The sequence below is a fragment of the Arachis ipaensis genome, chromosome B9 (genome assembly GCF_059453495.1).
Source record: "Arachis ipaensis isolate K30076 ecotype BB chromosome B9, ASM5945349v1, whole genome shotgun sequence".
NCBI lineage: Eukaryota > Viridiplantae > Streptophyta > Magnoliopsida > Fabales > Fabaceae > Arachis > Arachis ipaensis.
Genome location: NC_142444.1, coordinates 145,966,968 through 145,978,170, shown reverse-complemented (window position 1 = coordinate 145,978,170; position 11,203 = coordinate 145,966,968). Strand labels below are relative to the sequence as shown.

At 34.7% G+C, this 11,203-nt stretch overlaps 1 protein-coding gene, 1 long non-coding RNA gene and 1 other non-coding gene across 4 annotated transcripts; all 3 read right to left on the bottom strand.

Annotated features, from left to right (window-relative positions):
* Positions 1-807: 807 nt before the first annotated feature.
* On the bottom strand, positions 808-2,588 carry LOC107619690 (uncharacterized). 2 transcript variants are annotated; one of them, XR_002353346.2, is made up of 4 exons: positions 2,491-2,588; positions 2,015-2,184; positions 1,468-1,923; positions 808-962 (listed from the first exon to the last, which is right to left on the bottom strand). It is a non-coding gene; the product is annotated as an uncharacterized LOC107619690 (long non-coding RNA). The 2 variants fall into 2 exon arrangements; XR_001615745.3 differs by having other exon boundaries at positions 2,015-2,576.
* Positions 2,589-4,537: 1,949 nt separating this feature from the next.
* LOC107616435 (protein FAR1-RELATED SEQUENCE 5-like) lies at positions 4,538-5,548 on the bottom strand. Its single transcript, XM_016318395.1, has 3 exons — positions 5,383-5,548; positions 4,861-5,295; positions 4,538-4,704 (listed from the first exon to the last, which is right to left on the bottom strand). The coding sequence occupies exons 1-3, from the start codon at positions 5,546-5,548 to the stop codon at positions 4,538-4,540; spliced, it is 768 nt and encodes a 255-aa protein (XP_016173881.1).
* Positions 5,549-10,555: 5,007 nt separating this feature from the next.
* LOC148546685 (small nucleolar RNA R71) lies at positions 10,556-10,663 on the bottom strand. The gene has a single exon (XR_015901553.1). It is a non-coding gene; the product is annotated as a small nucleolar RNA R71 (small nucleolar RNA).
* Between the last annotated feature and the right edge of the window lie 540 nt (positions 10,664-11,203).

Here is an 11,203-nt window from a genome sequence, read left to right as displayed (position 1 = left end):
TAATAATAGTAATTTAGATAAATTACAATACTTTGGTTATTGAGTATTTATTTGTTAGGTTTGATGGATGTACTTTAGTTATTTTTCAATGACTTCTTAAATAGATATTTTCTGCTTTGTGGCTTTACAATTTTTCTCTATTTCTATGCACTATATAGATATCTAGTTTAAAAGAACTCATATTTTTATGATGAAATAATGTCATTTTCATTTATTATTTTAGCAACAATGCCATACAAATATTATGTCTTGTGAATTATATTTTATTTTATACAATTAATTTATTTTTAAAAAAATTTATTTTTTTATTTGTTTGCATTCTATTTTTATGTTTTCATATATTCAAGATTTGAACAAGTATGATAAATGATCTTTCAAGGCACAAAAGTTTTTTTTTCTTAAATCCTCTTATTTATATTTGTAAGGCATATTTTAAACTTATTTATATTTGTAAGGCATACGTTAAACTTATTGAGGTCCAAAATCATAAGAGATTTCAACTAATAGAGATTACAAGAAATCTATTAACCGATACTATAATATTCTTGCTGCAAATGTAACTAAAATTGTCAAATACAAACTAGCAAATTTAACTAGAGGTATTTATTACAATGGTTTATGTTAAACATTCAAACATCAATAATAGTTACAGATTACAAGTTTACTAAGACAATTGGATTCAATCATCACACTCAAGCAATTTTTTTCCTCAAATCTTATAATTATTAGAGCGTATTCCTTCATATTTTGATTAATCGTTATAATAAAAATCAAAAGTGAAAATAGAATAAGAATAAGAAAATTGAATGAGAGAAAAATGATAAATATTTTATTTAACATAACAAACAATGTATTTTTTTCATTTCCATCTAAGAATTTCATTTTCCATCTAAGAACTCCATCGATCTCCTCTTCTGCATTTTTGCAGCTGCATCCTCAGCTTCTTCAAGTTGAGTAGCCCTCTTCACCAGTAAATAATTAAAAAAAGTTAAAATAAATATTATAAATTAAATGGCTAGACATACAAAGTTATTGTTCGTAATCAGCATGCAAAACCACTTCCAAATGCTAAGTAGAACTTTGTAGACTTAGTGGGTTTTTTTCTTTGTTCTCATCAATGACACTAATTTTTATATATATCTAACAACACCTAATTAAATATTCAGGGGACAAAATGAAGACTCATCGGATACACCCCATTCCCTACTACTATCTAACAGAATCTATGTTTCCCTACATCACAAATAGTTATGGTTATTAAGTGATCGAGCTTCAGCCGAAGTGTATCAAATTATCATCACCATGAAGATTGAGGCAGAAGCATACATGTTGCATTAAAAGACAGCTACACTATCAATCAGCATTTCACACTAAAAAAAATCTACCATTCAACTCTTATATACATTATCCTATTGAGACTAGCCATGTCACCCATGATGAATATTAGCAATCACATAAAAACCTTACCGAAGCATAAGCTTTCCTCTGGAACCCTTTAACCTCTGTCTCTCAAAATCAAGATCTCGGATTGCAGCATTTATTTCAAGCTCAGGAACTGAAACTTTAGCCCACGCTTCTTCTCTGGCTACCTGCTAACAACAGCAACAAAGAAAGAAACTCGAGGGAAAAAATTAATCAGATGGAATGCTGAAGAAACAGATCTGCTATGGGATTCAGTATTCCTTGAACCATAAGCACTGGTCAACTCAACTCATAGAATAACTTTGCATTCACATAGAAATGACATTAGTAAAAATAAGATAAGAACACAGGAATTACTGCAAAGTAGACAATATTTTCATAAAAGGTTTTGTACCAAAAGCTATCTGTATTCTATACCATGAACTTCCTTTTCATCTATACCTTTTCGCTTTCAAGCTCTTTCTTTGAACTTCTTGTCTCCAGCTCAAGTTCTTCTACTCTCTGCTCATCAATCAGTAGAGAATTAGTTATTTGTAGCTAAACTAAAATATGGATAAGTAACATGAAAATCCATATAAAGTTATCTATGTACCTTTTCACCATTTGCAGACGCCAGCTGAATTAGAAAATTCCAACAGCCACTCTCAATTTGCACTCCTCAACCCAATGTCCTTCTTCCTTCTTGAATTAGAAAATTCCAACAGCACAAGTCTTGTCATATCACCAAATGAGGAACACAATATTAGGATTGGTTGTTTTCACCTGAAAAATACAAATACACAGATTAAAATATGTAAATCTCGCACGATGCACTTGAGAATGGGTTCAATTGTGATCAGATCTAATAGGTTTTGCGAAATCATTCCTCAATTATAAACGATGTTTATAACTGGTTATGAAAGCACGAATTACAGACTCAAAATAGAAGCACAAAAATTTATCATAGGAAAAACCACCAGCATTCAAGTAGAATTCGACAAGTTTCATCTATCAACAAAAAAATGGAAGGGAAGAACAGAGAATTGGCTATGAAACCACCATAGAAAAAAAAGTTTCCATGAGATAAACCTCCAAATCTTAATAAGAATCAGATTCTCAAAGGCTAGGGTTGGAGAAGGGGGTATTTGTGTTTCTGCTTGGCTTGGGTGAGAGAGACCGAGTTTGACGAAGAAGTGCGATTGTAGTGAATAGGTTGGAGGCATAGTTTTCAGAACCGAACCGGTGATCGAACCGGTGATCGAACCGATCAGATTACTGGGTTACTAGTTTAACCGGTAGGTCACTAGTTGAACCGGTTAATTCGGTACTATGTAAATAAAAAATAAAAATAGTAAAAAATTTAAAATTATAATTTAAAATATATTTTTTTACTAATATTTTAAGAATATCAAGCTATTCTAAAATAATATGGACCAGAAACAATAAGTATTTTGTTATTTTTACTCTATCATAAATATTTTTAAAATAACTATTATTTTTAAATTTTAATAATTCATTAATTAGTTTATATCTATTATATTATTATATAATACAAGTATTTATTAAAAAATAATATGAATAGATATTATATAATTATGAAAAAAATAAATGAGTTTATAATTATTGTTAAATAAAAATATAATTAATCTAAGAATAAGTGAATTTATAACTAAATTTAAAATAAATTAGATAGAAATAAATTATTTGATAAAAGATATATATATTATAATTTGCATAAATGTTAATGAAAATCATCACAGCCTGGTGGCGCTAAATAGTGTTGCTTTTCCAAAGGGGGAGGAGTTCAAATCCCATCCTTAACATTTTGTTAAAATTTAACTCCTAACCGGTTTGGTTGGACCGTGCTTTACCGAATTCGATCGGTTTTCTACCTCATGCGGTTCAAACATCAGACCGGACCGGTAGAGAGTCCGGTTCATTGATTTTCTGGTTAAACTGGTCGGTCCAGTCCGGTTTTAATAACACTGGTTGGAGGGCTAAAGAACAACAACGGCGCGACGGACAGCGATAGTGTCCCCCTCCTTGCGGCAGATAAGCTAGTGTTTCTTTTTGTGGGGAAGAAAGCTTCGTTTGAAAGAGTGAGAGTTGAGAGGAGTTGGAATGTGCTAGGGTGTTTTTTGGGGGAAAAGAGCTTCATTTGAGAGAGTGCGAATTGAAAGGAGTAGGAGGCTGCTGGACGTCTGACTTTTCCATTTTTCTTTTTATACAAAACGCATAACGACACTGGTTCTTCCGGTTTGTCAATGCCAATGATTTTTGTAAAATTTTTATTAAGAATAATTATAAAATTAATAATTTTATGAATTAAATAAATTATTAATTTATTTATTGTCTAATCAAGATTTATATGACAATTATTTCATCTAAAAAACATAAACACGAATATTGGAAGAATATAGAAAATTTCATTAATATAGTGAATAAAAATATAAACGCAAATATGTAAGTGATTCTCTACGCAAAAATATTAACTTAATGGAGATTGCTAATTATCACTATTTAACTCAGCCGTCGGTTCGGTGTACATGTCGCCATCATCTGAACCATTAGCCTCATCATCCATAACGTTGTTGTCTATGTCCTTTTGCCAAGGACATGTCTTTTTATATCCTTCCATTTGACAAACACTACAACGTTGCCGCTTCTTCTTAAATGGTTGTCCTGAGCCTATATTGGTTTGATGCACATACGGATTGCTACTTTTAGCTACACCTGACTGAGGTTGCTTAGTGCCTTTGTCTGCAACCTTGTAAGATGTGTACAACCCCATAATAACAGCATCCCTGGTGAACCCACTTGCATCATTGAGTGCTGATTTCACCTTCTTTGTCCATCTATCCAACACTAATGACCGGAAAATCTCACAAATATCTCTGTCAACCAGAACTTTCACAATATGTTTGCAAGGAATTCCAAATGACTCCATTCTTAAATAAGAACACATGAAGATCATTTCTTCTTGACGAAATTCAATGGTCCACAGAAAATCGAGCCTCCTATGCTTACACACAATGTACTTTGAGAAATCATCATTGTTCTCTATGTTTAGCACCCGCATTGATCCAGTTCTAGAAGGAAATGGCTGAAACAATAGAATATCTCATGAGTGTATACCTCAGCAGCAAATCTCTTTAGCAGCTCTATACAAGTCTGCATGACAGGCACCCCACGTGGATTCATAATCAGCATTAAATTCTTTAAAGCGTAAGTGTGCAACACGCCTTTGAAAATGCTCTACAAAACTTGTCAAATCATATCGTGACCCCACATACCTTGCCACAACTGAGTGTAAACATTCACATCTTGAGGTTGTTCTAAAGCCAGCAAAAAACTTACCTTTTATATATGCAGTAGGCCACATATGCTTCTCTTCATACATGTTGTTCACCCACGGCTTATCCTCAAGGCCAAATTCTTCAATAAGCTAAACCCACTTACGCTTAAACACGGGAATCTCGTAGACTCTCAACATGATTTTCTTGAATTTAGATGTAAACGATGGATTTCCAACATTGCTAGTTGCATTTTGAATAAGGTCCCAAGCGCATAATCTATGTATGACTTCGGAAAATACATCCCTTACTGCATTCCTAATTGCCATGGCCCCATCATTTATTATTGAGGTTGGGGTCTTACACTTCATTGCAAACATGAGCTGACGCAGGAGCCAAATATATGTATCAGTAGTTTTGTCCACAATTAACGCAGTAGCAAAAACAATTGTTTGGTTGTGGTGGTTAACCCCACTGAATATGACTAATGGACAACTATACTTGTTCATCTTGTATGTGGCATCAAAAGCAATAACATCCCCGAAGAGTTGGTAGTCTAGTTGGCTAATCCCATCAGACCAGAACACGTTACGTAACAAACCTCTTGAATCATGATATGACACTAAATATAATTGTGGATCCTTCAACCGTATATCCTCCAACTTCTTCAACACTCATGATGTATCACCAGGAACTTGACACCTTTGCCAAGCAATCTCATTTTCCATATCTCTGGGACCATAGACAACAAATTCATACCCGCCTGCTTGATTAACTAGAAGACTAAATATCTGTGAAGTGCTAATCCCAGACTTTAGCATGTTCATCATTTGCATAATATATGCCTCTGACATTTTTCAGTGGGCAAGCAACATAGCACTGAATTGTGTATCCAATAGATCATGGTTGTGTTCGTTAGAGAAATAAAAGATATACCTTCTTTCAGTTTCAGGTATAAATTTAACATCCATTTAGGCTTCACACCCAGTTCTTGTTTCCAATTTAGGCTCCTTCTTCCTTTTTTCCATCGTGTAATACTTTTCCTCCCTGAGTCCTTCCCTGTGACATACAAACTTTTCTTTGTAAATCTCGCCAATACTATTCATGAAAGTCTTACTCTTCCTATGCCAATACTGTTGTAGAAGGCTTAGAGAAGGGGGGTTGAATCTATGACCTTCTTTTACTTTAATAAAATAACCCTTTTAAAACAAACTTTTAGTCTGAATCAGTTTGAACTCAGCAGCGAAAAATTTATGAAACAATTTAGTTTTGTCTCATGAATATCAGAAAACAGAACAGAGAATGGAAGAGAGAAGCTGACACCATCATGTATCCTAGATCAGTTGCCTTGTGCAATGCAACCTACATCCAGTCTCCACCACAACAGTGGTGGAATCTTTACTATAGTTACAGTATTACATACACCAATTCCACATGATTGACACAATTCTTCCACTCTCAAGTTCTAACCTAACTTGACTTGGCTATGCTAATACCTAACTCTTCACTCTTAGTGCTTACCCAACTAAGAAAGGGGTACCTCACTAGTACAAGATACAAGACACAAAACCAACCTAAAGAAATCTAAAATCACTCTAAGCTTTTCACTCAAGTGTTTCTCTCTGCCTCTTTCCACTCTTAGGCTTTTACTTGAGCTCTCTCATTCTGCCTTTTACCTCAAGAAATTACAGAAAGATAAATATTAAAAAGAAAATTACAATCTGTAAAACATGAAGGAGATTGATGCTTCAATAGCCTCTGTTGCTATGTGGTGAACCAGATTTGCTAGTCTCTGATTTAGTTCCTCATTCTGGCGAAATGCTCCTTTGATTAGGAAACACTGTCCAAGTTGATGAATTTCTTTAGAGAACTCTTCTTAGAACATCAAACTTCAAAACGCTGGTTCTCTCTCCTTGGCTTCAAAAAATTGAAACTCTTTCTTTTTGTATTTCCTTGCCAGTTGCTGAGTAGCTTTTGATGAGCGGATAATTTATACGCTTTTTGGCGTTGTTTTTAATTTTTTTTAGTATATTTTAGTTAGTTTTTATTATGTTTTTATTATTTTTTATTTAAAAATTACATTTCTGGACTTTACTATGAGTTTGTGTGTTTTTCTGTGATTTCAGGTATTTTCTGGCTGAAATTGAGGGACCTGAGCAAAAATCTGATTCAGAAGCTGAAAAAGGACTGCAGATGCTGTTGGATTCTGACCTCCCTGCACTCGAAGTGGATTTTATGGAGCTACAGAATCCCAATTGGCGCGCTCTCAATTGCGTTGGAAAGTAGACATCTTGGGATTTACAGCAATATATAATAGTCCATACTTTGCCCAAGATTTGATGGCCCAAACCGGCGTTCCAAGTCAGCTGAAGAATTCTGGCGTCGAAACGCCAGAACTGGCACAAAAGCTGGCGTTTAACTCCAAGAAAAGTCTCTACATATGGAAGCTTCAATGCTCAGCCCAAGCACACACCAAGTGGGCCCGGAAGAAGATTTCTGCATTAATTACTTATTTCTGTAAACTCTAGGCTACTAGTTCTCTATAAATAGGACCTTATACTATTGTATTTTCATCTTTGGACGTTTAGTCCCTAGACCTTGGAGGCTGGCCATTCAGCCATGCTTACACCATTATCACTTTTTGTATTTTCAACGGTGGAGTTTCTACACACCATAGATTAAGGTGTGGACCTCTGCTGTTCTTCATGAATTAATACAAAGTACTATTATTTTTCTATTCAACTCAAGTCTATTTCTTCTCCAAGATATTCATTCGCACCCAAGAACATGATGAATGTGATGATTATGTGACACTCATCACCATTCTCACCTATGAACGCGTGACTGACAACCACTTCCGTTCTACATGCAAACAAGCTTGAATGTGTATCTCTTGGGTTTCTAATCTAAGATTGGAACCTTCGTGGTATAGGCTAGAATTATTGGCGGCCATTCCTGAGATCCGGAACATCTAAACCTTGTCTGTGGTATTCTGAGTAGGATCTGGGAAGGGATGACTGTGACGAGCTTCAAACTCGCGAGTGTTGGGCATGTGACAGACACAAAAGGATCAATGGATCCTATTCCAACATGATCGAGAACCGACAGATGATTAGCCCTGCGGTGACAGCGCATTTGGAATGTTTTCACTGAGAGGACGGGAAGTAGCCATTGACAACGGTGATGCCCAACATAAAGCTTGCCATGGAAAGGAGTATGAATGATTAAAAGAAGGCAATAGGAAAGTAGAGGTTCGAGAGGAACAAAGCATCTTCATACGCTTATCTGAAATTCCTACCAATGAATTACATAAGTATCTCTATCTTTATCTTATTTTATTCATATTTTAATTATCAATTCTCCATAACCATTTGAATCCACTTGACTGAGATTTACAAGATGACCATAGCTTGCTTCAAGCCGACAGTCTCCGTAGGATCGACCCTTACTCACGTAAGGTTTATTACTTGGACGACCCAGTGCACTTGCTGGTTAGTTGTGCAGAATTGTGACAAAGTGTGATTCACGTTTGAGAGCTCCAAGTCTTTGGTGCCATTGTTGATGATCACAATTTCGTGCACCAAGTTTTTGGCGCCGTTGCCGGGGATTGTTCGAGTTTGGACAACTGACGGTTCATCTTGTTGCTTAGATTAGGTAATTTTACTTTTTATTTTTGAAAATTTTTTTTTATTTTGTTCTTCAGAGTTTTTAAGAATGAATTCTAGAGTTTCATGATGATCTGTTAAAGTCTAGCTGGTTGTGAAACCATGTCTAAATTTTTGGACCGAGGTTTCAACTTATCATCACAAGAGCTTGTTGATTTCTATCAATTTTGCTGTTGTTAGCAATTATCTGCTAAATCTTGGCTGGCCATTGGCCATGTCTAGTGTTTTGGACCGGTGCTTTCATTGAAAGCTTGGCTGGCTAGTAAGCCATGTCTAATTCCTGGACCGGAGTCTTAGACTAGCATTGCAATGATTCCTGGAACTCTTATTAAAAATTTTGAACCCCTTTATTTTCTTTTCCACTCAATTTTCGAAAAATCACAAAAAAATTTATAAAACCATAAAAATAAAAAATATTTTATATTTCTTGTTGGAGTCTAGTGTCTAATTTTAAGTTTGGTGTCAATTGCATACCTATAATTTTCGAAAATTACATGCATTATGTTCTTCATTAGTCTTCAAGTTGTTCTTGATGATTTCATTGCTCTGATCTTTAAATTCTCTTGTTTTGTGTGTTTTGTTGTTTCTCATATGCATTCTCAATTTGTTAGTGTCTCTTATATGAAAATTTTTAAGTTTGGAGTCCTGCATGCATTGTTTGTTTGATTTGAGTTTCCTAAGATTAGTTGTATTTTGATTGTTTCTCATCATTAAAAAAATTCAAAAAAAATTTAAAATTATGTCTTTTCAAGTCAATAATACAGAGAATTGAAGACTCAGAACATTCAGCAGAGGAATCAAACAGAAAAAGCTGGGCGTTCAAAATGCCCAGTGAAGAAGGAAAACTGGCGTTTAAACGTCAGCCAGGCTGGGCGTTAAACGCCCAAAAAGGTAGGATTTTGGGCGTTAAACGCCAGAATGGATGCCATTCTGGGCGTTTAACGCCAGGATGACATTAGAGGGAAGATTTTGTTTTTAATTCAAATCTTTTTCAAATATTCATAATTTTTCAAAATCAAATCTTTTTCAAATCATATCTTTTCAATCATATCTCTTCAAAATTAATTTCTTTCCATTTTTTTATTATTTTCGAAAATCCTTGCTATAATTAATGATTTACTTCAAAATTTTCAAGTTGTTACTTGCCTATTAAGAACGGATCAAATTTTAAATTTTAGAATCATATCCTTTAATTTCTTGTTAGTCAAGTAATCAACTTTAATTTTAAAACTTTCTTTTTTTAAAAATTGATTTTCAATTATATCTTCTCATTCATATCTTTTCAATTACATCTTTTTCAAAATTAACTCTCAATCATATCTTTTTGATTTCTAATTTCAAAATATTTTTCAAAAATCACTTAATTTCTTTCCCAATCTTAATTTTCGAAAATCTCAATCAAATTTCCAAATTTCTTTTTATTATTTCAAAATCTTTTTAATTTATTTTCGAAAATTCTTCCCCTCTTCTCACATCCTTCTATTTAAGGGACTAACACTCCTCCTCAAGGTGCAATTCGAACTCTATCCCTCTTGATAAGTTCAAATTCTCTTCTATCTACCTCCTCCTTCTATTCTTCTTTTCCTCTGACACCTCAAGGAATCTCTATACTGTGACATAGAGGATTCCCTACTTTCTTGTTCTCTTTTCTTTCATATGAGTAGGAGCAAAGATAAAGGCATACTTGTTCAAGCTGATCATGAACCTGAAAGGACCTCAAAGAGAAAGCTAAGAGAAGCTAAAGCACAATTCTCTCTAGAGGGCCTAACAGATCTTTTCAAAGAAGAAGAAACAATGGCAGCTGAAAACAACAATGCCAACAATGCAAGGAAGGTGCTTGGTGATTTTACTGCACCTACTCCTGACTTCTATGGGAGAAGCATCTCAATCCCTGCCATTGGAGAAAACAACTTTGAGCTTAAACCTCAATTAGTTTCTCTAATGCAACAAAATTGCAAGTTTCATGGACTTCCATTGGAAGATCCTCATCAGTTCTTAGCTGAATTCTTGCAAATCTGTGACACTGTCAAGACCAATGGGGTTGACCCTGAGGTCTACAGACTTATGCTCTTCCCTTTTGCTGTAAGAGATAGAACTAGGAGATGGTTGGATTCACAAACCAAAGAAAGCCTGAACTGTTGGGAAAAGCTAGTCAATGCCTTCTTGGAAAAGTTCTTTCCACCTCAAAAATTGAGTAAGCTTAGAGTGGAAGTCCAAACCTTCAGACAAAAGGAAGGTGAATCCCTCTATGAAGCTTGGGAAAGATACAAGCAATTGATCAGAAGGTGTCCTTCTGACATGCTTTCAGAATGGAGCATCATAGATATTTTTTATGATGGTCTGTCTAAACTATCCAAGATGTCATTGGATAGCTCTGTTGGAGGATCTCTTCATCTGAAGAAGACGCCTGCAGAAGCTCAGGAACTCATTGAAATGGTTGCAAATAACCAATTCATGTACACTTCTGAAAGGAATCCTGTGAATAATGGGACAAATCAGAAGAAAGGAGTTCTTGAAATTGATACTCTGAATGCCATATTGGCTTAGAATAAAATATTGACTCAGCAAGTCAATATAATTTCTCAGAGTCTGTCTGGAATGAAAGCAGCAACAGTCAGTACCAAAGAAGCTTCATCTGAAGAAGAAGCTTATGATCCTGAGAACCCTGCAATGGAAGAGGTGAATTACATGGGAGAACACTATGGAAACACCTATAACCCTTCATGGAAAAATCATCCAAACCTCTCATGGAAGGATCAACAGAGACCTCAACAAGGTTTTAACAACAGTAATGGTGGAAGAAGCAGGTTTAGCAATAGTAAACCTTTTCCATCATCTTCTCAG

Coding starts and splice junctions, on each gene's coding strand:
- LOC107616435 (XM_016318395.1), bottom strand. CDS start 5,548: ATGTCAGAGGCATATATTATGCAAATGATGAACATGCTAAAGTCTGGG. Junction 5,296..5,382: donor GCAAAGGTGTCAAGTTCCTG/GTGATACATCAT, acceptor ATGATTCAAGAG/GTTTGTTACGTAACGTGTTC. Junction 4,705..4,860: donor CGAGATTCCCGTGTTTAAGC/GTAAGTGGGTTT, acceptor GTTTACACTCAG/TTGTGGCAAGGTATGTGGGG.